Source organism: Zeugodacus cucurbitae, chromosome 6, assembly GCF_028554725.1.
Source record: "Zeugodacus cucurbitae isolate PBARC_wt_2022May chromosome 6, idZeuCucr1.2, whole genome shotgun sequence".
In the NCBI taxonomy this organism is placed as follows: Eukaryota; Metazoa; Arthropoda; class Insecta; order Diptera; family Tephritidae; genus Zeugodacus; species Zeugodacus cucurbitae.
In genome coordinates, this window is record NC_071671.1 from 17,579,061 (window position 1) to 17,598,109 (window position 19,049).

General features: G+C 33.9%; 4 protein-coding genes across 5 annotated transcripts in view; 1 reads left to right on the forward strand and 3 right to left on the reverse strand.

Moving 5' to 3' along the window:
- LOC105217998 (cytochrome b5 reductase 4) overlaps positions 1-7,412 on the reverse strand; it is a 32,345-nt gene extending 24,933 nt beyond the window's left edge. Inside the window, exon 1 of the mRNA XM_011193316.3 lies at positions 7,272-7,412. The gene's annotated coding sequence lies outside the window, so the exon portion shown is untranslated. The remainder of the gene's footprint in view (positions 1-7,271) is intronic.
- On the reverse strand, positions 4,642-7,412 carry LOC105217996 (sentrin-specific protease 8). Of its 2 annotated transcripts, none has more exons than XM_054233539.1 (2): positions 7,272-7,412; positions 4,642-6,402 (listed from the first exon to the last, which is right to left on the reverse strand). In XM_054233539.1, the coding sequence occupies exon 2, from the start codon at positions 6,229-6,231 to the stop codon at positions 5,584-5,586; it is 648 nt and encodes a 215-aa protein (XP_054089514.1). In that variant the 5' UTR covers positions 6,232-6,402; positions 7,272-7,412; the 3' UTR covers positions 4,642-5,583. The 2 variants fall into 2 exon arrangements, with proteins under 2 accessions (XP_054089514.1, XP_011191614.1); XM_011193312.3 differs by lacking the exon at positions 7,272-7,412 and adding an exon at positions 6,562-7,075.
- Positions 7,413-10,088: 2,676 nt separating this feature from the next.
- On the forward strand, positions 10,089-12,721 carry LOC105218000 (uncharacterized). Its single transcript, XM_011193318.3, has 4 exons — positions 10,089-10,601; positions 11,534-11,677; positions 11,744-11,879; positions 12,459-12,721. The coding sequence occupies exons 1-4, from the start codon at positions 10,442-10,444 to the stop codon at positions 12,541-12,543; spliced, it is 525 nt and encodes a 174-aa protein (XP_011191620.1). The 5' UTR covers positions 10,089-10,441; the 3' UTR covers positions 12,544-12,721.
- LOC105217999 (parkin coregulated gene protein homolog) lies at positions 12,719-18,685 on the reverse strand. Its single transcript, XM_011193317.3, has 5 exons — positions 18,137-18,685; positions 17,856-18,028; positions 16,715-16,886; positions 16,403-16,552; positions 12,719-12,975 (listed from the first exon to the last, which is right to left on the reverse strand). The coding sequence occupies exons 1-5, from the start codon at positions 18,396-18,398 to the stop codon at positions 12,815-12,817; spliced, it is 918 nt and encodes a 305-aa protein (XP_011191619.2). The 5' UTR covers positions 18,399-18,685; the 3' UTR covers positions 12,719-12,814.
- Positions 18,686-19,049: the final 364 nt, after the last annotated feature.

The following is a 19,049-nucleotide window of genomic DNA, read 5'->3' on the forward strand; positions in this document are numbered from 1 at the left end:
GTGAACAAAACTATGATACTCTGTGCAACAGGTTGCGAGAGTATAAAAAGAGCGCTACAAACGTTACTTCGATGTCATTATGTATGGAACTCGATTTCTTTTGTATAGCCACCACGGCAAGCTTGCCGAAGACCAGCCGCTGAATCCAATTTTCGTGAGATAACACGTTCACCAAACTTAGTTTTGAAAAATCGATTGTGACATTCGGGCCAAAAATATTCGGTTATCATTTAATGATGAAATAGCAAATGCACTCTGACACGGTGTAGAGACTTAGTCACACCTCAGCCAGCCACCGCTAGACCGGTATGACGGTTCCAATAGGCACTCTCTGGCGGTTCTGACGATGACCAAGAGCTGACCCCTCCTAATCCAGGGTGTTATGTGACTTTCGTGCCCATTAGATGGTTTTGTAACAGAGCCCTCCCAACACGGGGCCACCTTGGGAAGTAATCTTGGCCTTATCATCGCATGGGGCTCTGGAGTGGGGAACCTGATTATTATCCAACAGAAAACATTGACCAGAAGGCCAAATGATCGTACATAACAGATGACACAACCTAATAACAAAAAAAAAAAAAAAAAAAAAAAAGCAGCGACAGCAGCAGCTAAACTAAGGTTACCCCCAGGTCAGATCCCGCTTCCCTAACGGCAGAGGAGCGTTCTAAGATGATATATGCTATACTAGTAAACGAGCCGTGGTACAATGTTGGATAATATAAATAGTTAATTATAATAATTGTTGTCTTGTTGTTCTTTTGAGACCTTTAGGACTTTCCATTGATATACGTGCGCGACTTGGAGTCAGATCATAGGTGGGAGAACTAATCCAAAATTGGTCGGAATGTTTGCAGGGACGACGAGGATTTAGAGTAGCCCTACTTTTAGATGATGTGATTGGCCATATAAAGGAGCGCAAATTCGGTGTGGGATTCGTGGTGGGAGAGAGACTCCGTCGACGAGTCCTGGCATTCACTCCGGTGGATGAACGTCTAGCCACAATCCGCATCAAAGCGAGGTTCTTCAACATATCGCTGATTTGCGCCCACGCCCCGACGGAAGAGAAGGACGATGTGACCAAAGATACCTTCTATGAGCGCCTAGAACGTACATATGAGCGCTGCCCCCGCCACGATGTCAAAATCGTGCTTGGCGATTTCAACGCTAGGGTGGGTAAAGAAGGTGTCTTTGGCACAACAGTCGGAAAATTCAGCCTCCATGATGAAACATCACCAAACGGTCTGAGGCTGATCGACTTCGCCGGGGCCCGAAATATGGTCATCTGTAGCACTAGATTCCAGCATAAGAAAATCCATCAAGCTACTTGGCTGTCCCCGGATCGAATCACTCGCAACCAGATCGATCATGTTGTGATAGATGGACGACATGTCTCCAGTGTTTTTGATGTGCGTACGCTTCGTGGTCCCAACATCGACTCGGACCACTATCTTGTAGCAGCTAAGATACGCACCCGCCTCTGTGTAGAAAAGCGCACACGTCAACAAACACAAGGAAGGTTCGACATCGAGAAGCTGCAATCACAACCGACAGCCGAACGATTTTCTACTCGACTTGCACTCCTGCTCTCTGAGAGCACTCATCAGCATCTCGGTATAAGGGAGCTGTGGGACGGCATATCAAACTCCTTACGTACAGCTGCAACCGAAACCATTGGCTTTCGGAAAAGCCAAAAAAACAGCTGGTATGATGAGGATTGTCGTCTCGCAGTGGAGAGAAAACAGACTGCCTACCTCGCAATGTTGCGATCGACCGCAACACGAGCGGGATGGGAAAGATACCGAGAGCTGAAGAGGGAAGCGAGACGCATTTGCAGAAAAAGAAAGAAAGAGGCAGAAATGCGTGAGTATGAAGAGCTTGACAAGCTGGCCGACAGGGGTAATGCTCGAAAATTTTACGAAAAGATCCGGCGACTAACTGAAGGTTTCAAGACCGGAGCACACTCCTGTAGGACCCCCAGCGGTGATCTAGTGGTTGATGACCAGAGTGTACTGTGTTTGTGGAGGGAACACTTCTCCAGCCTGCTGAATGGCAGTGAAAGTACAACACCAGGAGATGGCGAACCCGATTCCCCAATCGACGACGATGGAACAGATGTTCCATTGCCCGACCGTGAAGAAATTAGAATAGCAATTACCCGCTTGAAGAACAACAAGGCGGCGGGGGCCGATGGATTGCCGGCCGAGCTATTCAAATACGGCGGCGAAGAGCTGATAAGGTGCATGCATCAGCTTCTTTGCGAAATATGGTCGGAAGAAAGCATGCCCGACGATTGGAATCTCAGTGTATTCTGCCCAATCCACAAAAAGGGAGACCCCACAATCTGCGCCAACTATCGTGGGATAAGCCTCCTTAACATCGCTTATAAGGTTCTATCGAGCGTACTGTGTGAAAGACTAAAGCCCACCGTCAACAAACTGATTGGACCTTATCAGTGTGGCTTTAGACCTGGAAAATCAACAACTGACCAGATATTCACCATGCGCCAAATCTTGGAGAAGACCCGTGAAAAAAGGATCGACACACACCATCTATTTGTCGACTTTAAAGCTGCTTTCGACAGCACGAAAAGGAGCTGCCTTTATGCCGCGATGTCTGAATTTGGTATCCCCGCAAAACTAATACGGCTGTGTAAGTTGACGTTGAGCAACACCAAAAGCTCCGTCAGGATCGGGAAGGACCTCTCCGAGCCGTTCGATACCAAACGAGGTTTCAGACAAGGTGACTCGCTATCGTGCGACTTCTTTAACTTGATGCTGGAGAAAATTATAAGAGCTGCAGAGCTAAATAGAGAAGGTACAATCTTCTACAAGAGTGTACAGCTCCTGGCGTACGCCGATGATATTGATATCATCGGAAACAACACCCGCGCCGTTAGTTCTGCTTTTTCCCGCCTGGATAAGGAAGCGAAGCGAATGGGTCTGGTGGTGAACGAGGACAAGACGAAATATCTCCTGTCATCAAACAAACAGTCAGCGCATTCGCGTCTTGGCTCCCACGTCACTGTTGACAGTCATAACTTTGAAGTTGTAGATAATTTCGTATACCTAGGAACCAACATTAACACCGATAATAATGTCAGCCTTGAAATCCAACGCAGAATCACTCTTGCCAACAGGTGCTACTATGGACTGAGTAGGCAATTGAAAAGTAAAGTCCTCTCTCGACGAACAAAAACTAAACTCTACAAGTCCCTCATCATTCCCGTCCTACTTTATGGTGCAGAAGCGTGGACGGTGTCAACATCCGATGAGACGGCACTAGGAGTTTTCGAGAGAAAGGTTTTGCGGAAGATTTACGGTCCCTTAAACATTGGCAACGGCGAATACCGCAGAAGATGGAATGATGAGCTGTATGTGTTGTTCGACGACATAGACATAGTCCAGCGAATAAAAAGACAGCGGCTACGCTGGCTGGGTCATGTTGTTCGAATGGATGAAAGTGCCCCAGCTCTGAAAGTTTTCGATGCAGTACCCGCTGGTGGAAGCCGAGGAAGAGGGAGACCTCCACTCCGGTGGAAGGACCAGGTGGAGAAGTACCTGTCTTCACTTGGTATTACCAATTGGCGCCAAACCGCCAAAAGGAGAGATGCGTGGCGCACTGTTGTGGACTCGGCTATAACCGCGTAAGCGGTTTCTACGCCAGTTAAGAAGAAGAAGATTGAGGTTTATGTGGTCAATTATTTTCAACGATGTAAACATAAACGACTTACAACAGGCCAAGAAGCTTTGACGAATCTTTTATGCAAAGCAAAGCAAAATGCATCAAATATTTTTCTAAACGCTGGTGAAATTAGGAGGAAGCAAATATTGGCCACGATGGTTATTGTTGTTTTAACGATTATCCAGCGCTGCAGTAACGGAAAGCATAGGTCTAGTTGACGTCGAAATCATCTAACGGGAGGCCCAGAAAACGTGTCGTTTCGATGGGGTCGGACCGAAGGAAAAGGGATGTTAGATGAGGTGAATAGTATCATGTGGAGACTCGTTGCATGCAGGACATGTATTCTGTATGTCGGGGTTCAGTCTGGATCAGTTTGGAGTTTAACCTTCTACAATATCTAGAACGAAGTTGCGCAAGGGTTACTCTTGTTTCACGTGGCAACTCGAGCTTATCGTTTGCTATTGTTGGTGGTTTGACGCCATTCACTGAGTGGGGGACAAGAAAGGTGTTAATGGCTCCACTGTGAATGGCCTTTAAGGCGTGTCTGAAGCTGACCACGTACGCAGTCTGATCAGCGTATTGTGTTAGTTCGTCGACGTATTGTGACTTCTTGGGAGACGGTTCCGCTTCCAGCAAGTAGAAGCTGCTTGGCAAGTAGAAACTTCTTTACAGACAGCATAATGGCCTATATTGATGTGCTACAAGAGGCACCCTCGGACTGTCATACGATTGACCATTTGAAAAAAAAACTTGTTTTCAAAGACACTTCTAAATTTATGTTTTGAATATAATTAATTTGAATTTGATATAAATATAGTAATTATCAAATATATTTAGGTGATCCAATCATTTATTTCCGAATAGTAATTATTAATAACAAAATTCGCGGGGCAAGTATACTATTATTTATGAATGTATGTGTAAAAAGTCTCCCAAATCAAATAAATGACATTATGCATGTTTGTTATGGATACGAGTGTGTAGTTTTTATTAATAATTATACAGTGTGTTTTATAATTATATTTAAAACTAAATAAACATTGAAAAAAATGTGTACGAATATAATTAAAAGTGGATGAAATGCGGTTTTAAACACATACAATATTTGTATGCATTAGTTCATATAAAGCAGATTGGGTTGCATGCAAAAACATTTCAAAGTAATATTAATTAACATATTTCGAGAATGTCCATGTGTATTTAGAACGTGCTTGGCACAGATTGGCAAAAATAAACCATACATATATTTGCTATAAGCAATTTTAAGGAAATAGTTAGCGGTAGGAACTAAGCGGCAATTCAATGTTGTGAAAAAATCGTGAAGCATAAAACTAATATAGCCTAATATTACAGGGTTATAATGTTGCTTTTTCACATGCCTTCATTAATATATATGTCTATGTATGTATATACTTATGGTATTTTAGTTACATAAATTTTATAACGGGCATTTCGGTAAATATAAATCGCTTAACATTAAATATAAATTATGGTTTCATATTTATTTTATTTATTTAATACCTTTTCAAAAGGATTTTAATTTGGAAATTAAAAAATGTCTACATTTTTCAAATCAAAATTTTTCTCTTTCACAAAGTGAATAATATCTCGTATTAAATACTTATGTATAAAACAAAATTATATTTCAAGCAAGTATTGTATCAATTTTTTTATATGTCACTGCAATTTTTAACACAGAAGATACTAATATTTTATTTTCGTTTTTGTTTTTTTTTTTCTATAACTATCCCTGTGCTTTCCTAATAGAAAAATAAATGACGTTCTAGCGATCATTTTTCGTCATTTTCTTTAACAGCCGCTAACAAATTATATATATCTCACTGCACATATTGTTGCAGTGGAGCCCTTCAATTCTTCATCCTGTGTAAATGTTTGTCTTTTTTAAACCTTTCCTCCCAACGATTGAATTAATTTCAGTAGTTCGGATCGTTTTGCGCTTATTATATCCTGATGCAGTGGTCCAACACCCTCCACACACTCATATCTGTTCACATAGTCGGCTATGTTGTCTGTCATACAGATAACATGTATGCCACAATCGTAACCATTTGCTTGTTGCAGGCAACGTATTGGTTTTATATGGCATTGGCGGCAATTCAAGGCAACTTTAATTTGATGGACGAATTGTTGTGATGCTAACGAGTTATTGTTGCCCCATGAATCAAAATGGAAGAACGTTTTTTCCGGTCGCGAAAATACTAAGAGTGACCAGTGTGTACCACCCGCTTGTGTGGATTCATTGTCGTTGAGTGCAAAGAATATAAATTGTTTTCGAGGCGCTTCCAATTGATTTAGTACTGTCTCCAATTCATCATCATCTGTCAGTTTCATACATTGTGTTACTTCCGGTGCGACAAATAATAAATCCGGATTATTTTTGTATTTAACTTTTTCCAGGTATTCATAGTAAAATGAAAGTATTTGGTCATTCAGCCAATGCGGCCCCTGCAGTAATTGTACATCGCTCATACGAAGGCATGTGTCGTTAAAGCTAAGCGCTATAGGATCCGCGTGCGAGTAGGAACTCATTTTCACCGTTGTTTCACCCAATGCTCGAGTGTTATCTCTGCTGCTGCACTTTAACTGCCAATTCTACGATTTATTATTCTTCTTAACGACGTCTGATAATGCTTTAGGCTTGAGATAACTTTTCTCAAAGTTACTATTATTTCTCTCTGGGCTGCATTAATATCGCTGTGGCTGTCGTCAAGGCGTTTCGTATACATAAGTATATATGCATATAGAAATTATAGTAGAGTTGTGGTTTGTTACATGAAAACATGAAATTTTAATGTGATAAGTTATTACCAACGACTTTTCCAATAGTTATGAAATTTTGATTGCTATAACACAATTTACCTAGTTTTATATTGTATGGAAAACAGCTTTGCAACTCGCTTTCTTCTTCACAGTTCACAAAATATGGAGAAACGAAAACTTCTAAATCACTTTTACTTTTTTGTCGCCAATTGCTTTTTGCGAATTAATACGTAATAAAATGAACAAAAATGCAATTCTTGCTCTTCTATTTTGTTCTAGAGTTCGCTTTCTGCATCAAACAATGCGGGAAAATATATGGGCCTGAAAACACCGGTACGAATTCAACAGAAGCGGCGAATTTAAAAACGATATGGCAGCTGCATAAATGGGTATGTTGCCAACCCTTCAGGAACCGCGAACAGGTTAATCAAAGGGTTTTAAAACAAAGGTATTTAAAACAAACTGTGTTAGAAAAAAACTTGCTAGTTTTATTTTATTTTTTATATTATTTCACATGAGATTGGATTATATTTGAAACACTAGTGATTTGTGACACATAATAATTTGACGATAATAATTCACTGCGTTATAAACATTTACGGAAAATTCCACATCAATTCATTTATTTTTTTTTTTAATATTTGACTTTCTTTTAATATAAAATATAGGCAACTCTATGCAAAATTATCAAAACAAAACTAAAATCAGCGAGTATTCTACACTTGCTTTGTCAGTGCGAGAAACGAAAAATATCAAGGGCAAATATAGGAAAACACATAAATGTCAATCAAGGTGTTGAAAAAACTTACCAAGGCTTGCGTGATAATTCTTTCACTACACAGATTTTTGGTTCCCAAATAAAAATAATTTAAAAATAACTAGTCACTTAAATTGAATTAATTGATATTAAGCACTAGAAGAAATGTAGAAAAACAAATATACTACAGCTGTTGTAACGAATTCGCCGTATTCTTATGAAGGAGGGTATCAGAGTTGCGCACTACAGTTTTAACCCTTAAAAGATTCATACATTTTTTAAATTATTTATTATATGAAATACCGTTATAACAATGTTTTGGAAAAAAATAATAATTTAAATTTACAGTATTTCATTTGCATTGAACTTTTTAATGACCTCCAACACATATAATAACACCTTATTTATTCTTTATTTCACACATTGATAATATTGCCTAGAATTTTAAGTTAAATATTTACATTATAAATATAAATACCATATATAGTTCTTTTATTTACTCATTTCATTTATTGTTGTTTTGACTTATATAGAAATGCATATATATATCCATTCGAATTTTCATTCAAAGTTTTCTTTATTCTAAGGTGAATGATGCAATAGCGGTTTGTTGTTTCATCAATATTGTTTTTCTAATTTGCTGATTAAACGATTACATATTGTCTGGCATACAAATTTGAATAACTGATAAACATTTACTACTTTTCTCCTGTCCATCCCTCTTTTAATTACCTAGCATTTTTTAAATATTTATTTATTTGTCATGTGCTTAGGGGGTCGCACATGCCAAACCTCAGGTATTTTTTGTTTTGTTTAAAAATATTTAATGTCTTCAGATTTTTTTGCATTACTAAACAAATATAGAACTAGTCAAAACGAGATTTTGTTTTCAAGTTCTTATCAATTTAGAAACGCACCACCACATATAAATATATAAATATGTACATATACATGCAGTGAGTTAAACAATTAATAAGTTGGACCAAGCGTAATGTGGGTTTAAAAAAAAACTAAATCATAATACGGATACATACATACATACATAAGCTCAATTTATTATGCCACCAAAATTGAAAATTAAAAACGATAAAAGTATCCATTAAAAACTATTCGTTAAAAAATTGTTTATATGTTTGTCAAATAAATGTTGATAACCCAATACGATTTTCAGGAACTTAGTACATTCATGTATTTAGCTAAATTTTATCAGCGAACTCGCTTTAAAAAGAAATATTAATGTATTTTATATATGTATATAACGGTTATGATAATGAATTTTGAGAGTTACATGTAAATTGAAAGTTAATACGATGGTATCAAAAACTAACAAAATATCTATTAACCTCGAGAGTATGAGAGTTTTTCATTTAAAAGAAGTATTATTAATTTAGCGTTGCATGACACATATATACATATACGAGTACATAAATACTATATACAGTATGGTGCAAGAAAATGGTGAAAATATTTTTATTATGAAACTTAGCAATCTAACTATTAAATAAATGATTGCTTGAAAATTAAAAAAAAAATATATGAATTAAGCAATTAATTAATATTAAATAAATTACTATTTACTGTAAATATTGATTATCAGCAATTAAAAATATTCAATTTAATTTGTTCTCATTAAATTGAAAGTAGTTATCTTTTTCACCACACTGTAGCTGCTTCTAAATACCGATGCATGTATATACTCGTACACAACGTTATCAGTGAAATATTCGTTTTCATTTTATTAAATGCTATGTTATTTAAGTTTTTATGTTTTCGTGTTTCTTCGCGTGCAAATACATGCGCCAACAGCAATAAACACAAAATAAATAATCGTCTGCGAATTTCTCAACAAGTTCACCACGTAGCGCTTTTTCCAAGATGTTTATTTTGTTTTTTTACTCAGTTCATTTAACCTACTAAGTTCGGTGACAGTAGATTGTTTGGGTTCTTAACATGCTTACTTATGCATTACCAATTAACGTGAAAATATTTGCAAATATTTTTTTGTTTGCATTATGAAACTTAGCAATCTAAGAATAAATATAATACATATGTTAAAAGAAAAAACTAATAATAGACTGCCATTAACTATGTTAAGACATTTAGTGATTTAGCAAAACTAATAATATGCACATACATACAGTTATCAGTTAAAAATATTTTTAAACAAATAATTTGTTGCTTCTCCTTTGTTCGAACAATACAACCCTGTTATATTCAGTATTAGATAGGCCATATTGAAAGAGTACAAAAAGGAAACGTCAACTATTGTAAAACGTTATAATAAATACTTAAATTAAATAGTTGCTATTGAACGTTTTGTGTGTTTTGTAAATATGTATATTCGAGTACCACTTCTGTATTAAACAGCTTTTAGCTTAGAACTTCGGCAATACATTTTGGCAAGTAATTCTGTTGAGCATAATACAAATGTTGTAAGTTGAATTACTATTACAAAAATCATTACAACAAGAACTATACAAATATAATTTATTATTGCGATTATCAATATCATATTTATAGTTCTGTGTACAACGTGATCTTCTCCACATAAGGAATGTCTACTAAAATAGAAAACATCATCATTTGCTTGTATCAAAATAAGTAAACCTAGTTTTTCTTCTTATTTCCATTTCAAAGTGCGAAATAAAAATAATAAACTTCATACTCCATAGATAAGAATTAAGGCTTTTGTGTCTACTATAAACAATATTTTGTATGTGGGTACGTACGTGTGTATTTATACATAGATTAAACAGTTCATCTTAGTGCTATACTCCAACAGACACTACCTAGCACCTAGCACCGGCTTTGACACCCGCCCTACAATCTACTACAGCTTATCATTTACTTTTGTATTTGGATTTACTTTGCGTCACGGACTCATCCGATTTATTTAATCAGCGCAGCAAAATAACCGAACAGTGTACTTATAAATCTCAGCCGCATGTTGCCAACAAAATCAGTTCAATTTTGAACATCACGAGCGTTGAAAGCAATACTTCTGCTATACTTTACGATTTCTTACAAGTGCATACAAATGTATGACCGGTCATTTGTTAAATTTTTTATATTTAACACAAAAGTGTCGATTTACTAATAGTAAACTAATTTACGCATACTCAAGCGAATAACAGTGTCAAATAATATTTTAAACAAAAAAGTTCTCCAAGTGCGGAAAAGACTATACTTTTTTGTTATTGTTTAAGACAAAAAAACGCTTGAATGGTGGTTATAAAAAGTGACGAATATCCAAATATAATACTGAATCTGCCAAGAAAACGAAATTGTTTACAAGACTTATTAAAAAGTGACTTTACAGTTCACAGCGAATCGAATTTCACTGAAAAACACGTTATTTGTGATATACTAAACAATTGTGAAGGTATGAGTTTTACATATTTTCTTTAAATATTTTTATATTTGTATACACTATATATATATATATATATATATATATATATATAGTAGTGTATAGTCGTGTATAGAAAAAGTGAAAAAGTGTTAAAGAAATTAAAAATTAAAATTTGAAATATAAAAAATAATAAATAATGCATATTTGGTAAATTGTTCTTAATTACTTAATGAAGATAACGCACTAAATTAATACACTGTGAACAAGTTAATAGATACAAAAAAGTTGAAAAGTCGAAAATAAAATATATAAAATAAAAACAAATTATTAAATTAAAATTGAATAAAAAAATAAATTATTTATTTTGTATAAAAATGTGTTAAAAGAAAATAACACGAATTTACTGATTCAATATTTGAATGTATATATGTGCATATGTATTGCTGAAAAATAAAATATAAAAAGTTAAAAAAAGTAATGGAAAATTTATTTCCTTACTAATGATAATAATAATGTTAATAATGCTGTAAATCAAAACAGTTCAATGGTTTTGTGTTCTTCAAGAGCTTTTTCAATAATCCGTCTATCTAACTTGAACAAAACTTATAAAATTATATAAAATATTATAATATAATAATAGTTGAAGTCATTTCAAATTGCCAACACAAATTTCGGCAATTTATAAAATACATTAGTGCGAAATAAACGTGCTAAATCTGAAATCATATGCCTATATACACTTGCTTTGGTTATCTCACACTGCTTGTAGTTTATCAGTTTTGTGGGATCACAGTATTGACCTTTTAGCATTTCTAAATAAAAATATGTAGTAGTTTTATTATTTTGTTTATTTAAATACCGTTATTTTAAATGTAACTATGTATATGAGCAGCCATTCAATCAAATTTGTTGTTTTTGTATGTATTTAATTTTTTTTTTTCGATTTCTCCTCCTCCTTTCAGACTGTTCAAAAATGGCCGCTTTGCCACAAGGAGCTTTTGCTGCATGCAAATTGCGCGAATTAAATGATAGGGATTTACTGATAGCTCGCATGAAGAGCAACGCTGATAAAAACGAAAGCAAAAATATGAATACTAATAAAAAATGTGAGTTACGCTTGCTTTGATTTTTATTTTTATTTGATTTTTATTAAATCTTCTTATTTATTACAGTGACTGAGTATACACCGGCAAAGTATAATGATAAGTTGATGAATTCAATTTGGGGTTTCTACAATCGTTATTCTCCCCACAATATCAAAGGCAACGAATACGAATTTTCGGAGAAAGACTATATTATGCAACAGCAGTAAGTGTAGTATATGAACTTATTTTTTTCTTATCACTTTCTTCACTCTTTCTCACATGTATTCCTAGAATTTATTATTCACCAGAATATATATAAATATTTGATTTTGATTTTGAATTTGAATATAATTCTATGTTAAAACTAAATATCTTAAATCGATATACATATATGTATATAGAAAGATTATTCCGTAATGATTTTCTTTATTTTAGAAATTTAAAATTAAAGCTTTAATTTTTAATTTTTAACTAAAAAGTCAAATTTACTTAATATTGCATTAAATTTTGAAGTTCTTTGTTCATCATAATTTTAATGTCATAAAAATATTTACACGAGAAATGCTAAAATACAACAATTTAATATATTTACTTACACTGTAGTTGTTTTGATAACCATTATCAATTTTCATACACTGCTTTGTTGCTGAGACAACAATTTCTTACCGGATATACATACATACATATTAATGTAAATCAGTTTAATTCGCGTATTTTCATTTAAGCTCCACATTTTCTTGATTTATTATTTATAATTGTAACACTGTATAATAATAACTGTTATTTTCTCCTTTGCTTTCAGTATTGCTGTTGCATCCTATGCCATTGCTGAAGATTTAGCAATGGCTCTACGTTCCGGCAAGGAATGGGACTTACGTGAGAAGTAAAGCAATGCTTGTTTTTAATATTGCTGAAAATCTGGCGCAAAACGTTTTTTTTTTATAATTTTCAATATTTAAAAAATATGAATTTATATACTCTTATATATTTGTATATATTCACTATGTTAAATAATTAGAAATTTTACAAATTGATATATAAACGAAAATATATTCTAAAAACATATGGCAGCATTAAAAAAGCGTTTGCATTTACTAATTACTACTAGAAGTGTTATAAGCATAAAATTATCGCAAAATTATTGGAAATTAACATAATTTAATTCAAATAACAAGACTCATAAGTGGGCACCATATATTTGATATTGATGAAAGCATCTTCGCCGCCATGCAATTCCAACACTTGTAATGTCTCATCGATGAGATCGCCGAGATTCATGTTGGTGCGTTGAGCGTAGTCTATTTCATCGCCACAATTCACTATAAAGAGGGGGAAAGTAAATGGAGATTATTATAAAATGTTAAGCTTGCTGGAAACTTCAACTTATGCTTTTCATCTATTGTTTGAGGTTAACTTAGCAGTGTCAAAATAATTATTGGTTCTGCTATTCTCTTGATTTATTTATGACACTCATATTTCTCATATTCTATTGAAAACGTACTAGCTTAAGAAACGCTTTAACCATTATAATTCTTGTAACGGAACAGTTGTTGTTTTCTGATCAATTAGTAGTTTATTGGTATCACAAAGGACCTTAGATTAGGTCCTAACCAAACAGAATAATTACAATATAAACATGACAGAGTAGTTAATCCCTGGCCGCTTTAAACCATTTCAAACGAATAAGAAATATTTTCGTCTGACTATATTGGTTCCTGGCCAATTTGTTCTGAGTCGAACAGGTCATCGCAGACCTTGACTATTTGTTTTGATATCTGTACGGAGAGATTATTTAGGGAAACTAAAGTAAGAATAATTGCCTTAGTATATAACTCTTAATATATAGGATTTTAGCCTATCTGTTTCGAGTCGTAGTGACCGGCGGAAACTTTTACACATCAAGCTTTAAAATTACTTCGGTAACACAATTTAGCAATATATTGAAAAAATATTGATTATATTGGTCCAGTTTGTCTAAATTTAAACCAACCATCGACAGCTTTTACAGCTTGCTTTGAAACGGAAACTTTGCTTATTAAAACGAAATTTCTTCGTTTGTTCCATTTATTGGACCTAGACGTTGACGCTTTTAACCTGTCATAACTTTGTAAACATATTTAAAAACTTCCATCGACAGTTTGACTAGAGCCGTAGCCGCATGTTGGTCCACGTGCCAATTTGTTTCAATTTAATGAAAATAAAATCTATTAAACGTCATCAATCAATCAAAAAAAAAATTGCTTGACTGTTGAAAAGCAGCTACCATTATGTATGCAAAGTATATTTTGAGACATAATACTACTTGAAATAATTGAAGACCCCATAGTTAATTCCAAGTTATTACATTCAATGCAAGTAATCGCATACATCAACACAGCATTCATTGATAAGCCTGGTTCAGTAAGTCAACCAGCTTATCAGTAGTTTTGAGCGCAGTTTATATGTGTAAATTTGTTATTGCAAGCACAAATTATATATAAATATAAGTATGTATACATATGCATGGTCACTTAGTTACAGATTTCGCATTTGTTTACTGCATTATTGGTACAAGGTTACAGACATATGATACATATAAATAATTACTTATATATTGCATATGTTGATAGTAAATAAATCTTGGTGCATTAACAAAAAAAACTAATTTTTTGTTGTCTGTATAAGTATTAAACACAATATACTTAGACTGATGCCCTTTGTCGATATGGAGCTGGAGTGAAACAAAAGGGGTTAATTGTGTGGCGATAATGCTGATTAGTAACAAAATTACATAAAATGCATATTGTTAAATATTTTATACAAATCTGTTTGCATATTGATTTGCTCAAATTGAATCAAATTAATTAGTTAAATATATAAAGCTTACTCAATAATTTTCGTAAAAATATTCACATTTCAGTATTTATATTATGAAGTTTTTAGTACGTGACGCATGCTTTTAAACATAATAATAATTTAAATAATTAAATTATACAGTATTTGCACTGTGACGAACCCTTTCGTAGAGTTTAATACAAGAATGTAGTACCCTATAAGATTTAAATAGCTTTGAATGCTGTGAGATTTCAGCAACTGAATCTTAATTTTTATACCCTGAACAGGGTATATTGGGCCTAATCATTGAATCCGTAGCGAATTCGATTTCGATACGATACAGATTTTCGATCGAAAATGTGCATGCAATCATTGATTCCGTCGATAAACTGCTTTACCACAAAGTGAAAACGTAAAACTGTTTTATCGACCTTTATCGACAAATGCGACAAATTTGATAAAGTGTCTGTACTTTTTGTTTTGTTCAAAAAAAATTAAAACTAACAATTAACTATTGTGAAATTTCTTCCATAAAAATATTTAATTCGTCTGAGGCTCTTTGAGAAAATTCGTTCGCTATTTCGAGTGGGCAACTTTATATCGCTTTTAAACATCTTTAATTTATTTTTGTTAGTCCGTCTCTAAAATACCCATTTAAAACATGATTTAGTCCGTCATCATTAATTATTTAGATTAAAACTTCCAAATTGTTTATTTCTTTTACATTTCCGCAACTCATGCATTTTTTCGAGTCGGTAAGTGAGTTCAATGTGAACGTAAATTTTATTTTCGATACGGATTCAATGATTCCGACGTAAAATTTTTCGATCGAATCGAACCATTTTTCGATCGAAACGGATTCAATGATTAGGCCCATTAAGTTTGTCACGAAGTTTGTAACACCCAGAAGGAAGCGTCGGAGGCCCTATAAAGTATATGTATATATAAATGATCAGTATGTTGAAATGAGTCGATTTAGCCATGTCTGTCTGTCTGTCTGTCCGTCCGTCCGTCCGTCTGTCTGTCTGTATATATACGAACTAGTCCTTCAGTTTTTAAGATATCGTTTTGAAATTTTGCAGATGTTATTTTCTCTTCAAGAAGCTGCTCATTTGTCGGAACTGCCGATATCGGACCACTATATCATATAGCTGCCATACAAATTGAACGATCGGAATCAAGGGCTCATAGAAATAATTTAATCTCCGAAAAAATTGTTCAGATCGGTTCACTATAGCCATACAAACTGAACGATCGGAATCAAGGGCTTGTATGGAAAACTTCCGCATTTTACTACATATCTTCACGAATTTTGGTGTGAGTTATTTTTCATAGAAATAATTTAATCTCCGAAAACATTGTACAGATCGGTTCACTATAACCATACAAACTGAACGATCGGAACAAGGGGCTTGTATGGAAAACTTCCGCATTTTACTACATATCTTCACGAAATTTGGTGTGAGTTATTGTTCATAGAAATAATTTAATCTCCGAAAACATTGTACAGATCGGTTCACTATAGCATATAGCTGCCATACAAACCGAACGATCGGAATCAATGGCTTGTATGGAAAATTTTCGCGTGACGTGGTATCTTTACGAAATTTGACATGGATTACTGCTTAATGTAATAATATAATCTCCGAAGAAATTGTTCAGATCGATTAACTATATATCCTTAATGTTTTTAGCAAACAACCCGGCCAAAAAGAATTAGTAAAATGTTTTCTTTTTTTTCTTACTTTTTCTTACGTCTTTAGATTTGCTTAAACACATAGTTACTAAAAGAAATGCACCTATGAAGGGTATATTAGCTTCGGTACAGCCGAAGTTAACGTTTTTTCTTGTTTTTAAATAATTTACTATTTACTAAAACCTTAAACTACTAATTATTGGTATTTTATAACCTAAAATTTTAGTGTCACTCACCATTTTTCACCTTGAACGCATTAAACATTGGCAGTAATTGTCTATAAAACGGCACTAAAGCTGGACCTACCATATCTGAGGACATAACGAGTTGTTGTATTATCTTTAAAGTGGTGCACATAACCTCCAAATTGCGTGTACTCAACGCATCTATAAAAAAAGAACAACAATTAAACACTCGTAAACGTATTTTAGGCGTTAAAACAGTCCGGTCATAAACACGCCTGCTTGCGGTAGCCTACATTTAGGCGCACGCAATCATCACAACACATTGTCACACATACATACATATATTTACGGCTGAACACTTACTCTTAAGTGGTAATATTAATTGTGGTACAACCGGATGAATTTTATCGCCACCAGAAACCAATAAATCGGTGACACCCTGACGTGCATAGGTCTTATAGGGGTGCTGTGTCTCAGACAGGCCATCAAAGAAGAGCGGCAAGTAGAGGCTGTAGTCGAGTTTGTCAATATCCACCTGCGAAAAATGAGTTGTTATATTAATGTGAATAGTAGATATATTACTATAATATATATTTAAGAAACAGATTTATCCACATACAATATGTACATACATATTTAGAGAACGTTTATGTTCGTGCTGCATGCCAAGCACGCCTTTGCACGCAACAAAAAATGCAAGAACGCAAAAAAAATATATTCAATTCCATTTCAATTACCCGCAACACTCGCCTATCTGCTCGTAAGCGTGTACCCTTTAGCTGTGCTTGCATTTTAAAGGCAGTACTACAGGTGTATCCAGGTGTTTGTAGGTGTATAAATGCACATGTGGGTGTGCATGAGTAATAAATTCGTGGTAAATTATTTTTTGAAATAACAACACTGTCGTGCTAAATTATTATTTAGAATTTTATTTATAGAAAGCGTATGTGTGCTTCGGTGTACTTTTGATTTCGGCTATTTGCATAATCCATCAATCAAAAGCAAAATTTACATATGCAACGGAAATTGAAATTCAAATTAAATATCTTCAGCGTAATTTTGTGCAAGTTTATGAATAGCAAGCGTTTTGAAATTGAATTTCAATGAAGACTGTCTGTTAAAAATTAATATAGTTTTCTTTTAGTTAAAGAATTGACTGATGTTATGATTATACTAAACTTTTTTTTTGATTGTTCGATTTTGCGATGTATACATAGGAGTAGGAGTCAACTGTTGAACCTAACCTCAATTTTATAGATATTCTAAATTAATACATATATTATTATTAAATTATTTATAATGCTAATTTACAATTTACAATTATTTAAAAATTAACATATGATTTAATTATTATTATTATTGTTATTTTATTATTATTATTATTCATATTATTATTATTATTAATTTTTTTTGGTATCTAACCATTATTATATGCTTATCCTAGAGCACTACTACTATATGCATACATATAAATGCATGTATGTATGCGTGTAAGCAAGCTTACCGTCCAACCAATTTTATCGCCTCCACATAAATATTCCATTTTTATTGGCAGATCTCCACGATCAAAATACATGCGAAATGTTGTTGTAGCACGCCTGTGACTATCTCCGCCATTAGCGATGCCCAAATCCAGTTGCAATGTGGCAATGGCTTTGTTTTTTCTGCCGTTCAATTCTGAAATACAGACAGGATACACACATATAGAAACAATACATATACATACATATATAGGTGGTATAATAATTAATTTAAACAATTTTCATCCTACAATCCGATACAAACTTTTGCCATGCACTTTGCCGCGTGCGCTTGCCGGTGCTGGTGGCTCTTCAATCGGTCCATGTACAACCACAGTATTTTTCTGCAGCGATTGTACAGAAAATGGTGGCACACAACGCGCCCGTTGCGCTGAGTAATTCACGAAAGGGCGTGCCGTTGGTGGATTTGCAGATTTCGAGCGGTATTTGGTTGATTTGCCATAAACATTGCATTCGTGTGATTTGGGAATATGTACACGTGCCGTTTGTAACATTGCTTTTAACATTTATTATTTGTATGAACTGAATTACACTAGTAAAATTGTCTAATAGACGCGCTTCTAACCCTGCGCAGAGTAAACAATAAACTAAAGTTTTAGGACTCGCTACTAACTACTAAAATCTAAGGAATTTTCTAGCGCCAAGTTAGTATGTATTGGAATGAGTGCAACGAATGGATGTGGGTGGCAATCAAAACAAAACGTTGCTAGGCTTAAATCGAATGATAAACAACATCAAGTTTGAATTATTTACAGGGAGAAAGTATGTACATATGTATGTTTTTAATATTTATTCTCTACAAGAACGATACTTGCATTTACATAATTATTATCAACAGTATTAGTAAAAGTGATTTAATTACGGTTAATTTGAAATACTTCAAAGCTTATATGAAATTATTAGGTTTTACATCAAAGTAAATTACATGTTCAAAAGTATATGGTTTATGCAATTACTGTTTACTAAAAAGACGGCAATTTACAACAAAAAATAATATTATAACGGTACCAAATTTTTAAAATCGTTTAACAGCAAGCCTACCGCCTAATCGCACAATTTCCTGCTCACAACTCCGAAATATATTCAGAAATTGTAGCTTGCCAAAGAAGAACTGAGCATGCATGCGGTACAAATGGATAAACTTTTTTAATTAGCAA

What these genes read in the sequence shown, in the direction of transcription:
- LOC105217996 (XM_054233539.1), bottom strand. Translation starts at nt 6,231, where the DNA reads ATGAGTTCCTACTCGCACGCGGATCCTATAGCGCTTAGCTTTAACGAC.
- LOC105218000 (XM_011193318.3), top strand. Translation starts at nt 10,442, where the DNA reads ATGGTGGTTATAAAAAGTGACGAATATCCAAATATAATACTGAATCTG. An exon ending in TATACTAAACAATTGTGAAG is followed by an intron (nt 10,602 to 11,533) that starts GTATGAGTTTTA and finishes TCCTCCTTTCAG; the next exon opens with ACTGTTCAAAAATGGCCGCT. An exon ending in GACTATATTATGCAACAGCA is followed by an intron (nt 11,880 to 12,458) that starts GTAAGTGTAGTA and finishes CTTTGCTTTCAG; the next exon opens with TATTGCTGTTGCATCCTATG.
- LOC105217999 (XM_011193317.3), bottom strand. Translation starts at nt 18,398, where the DNA reads ATGTTAAAAGCAATGTTACAAACGGCACGTGTACATATTCCCAAATCA. An exon ending in GCGATAAAATTGGTTGGACG is followed by an intron (nt 16,887 to 17,855) that starts GTAAGCTTGCTT and finishes CATTTTTCGCAG; the next exon opens with GTGGATATTGACAAACTCGA. An exon ending in ATTAATATTACCACTTAAGA is followed by an intron (nt 16,553 to 16,714) that starts GTAAGTGTTCAG and finishes CTTTTTTTATAG; the next exon opens with ATGCGTTGAGTACACGCAAT.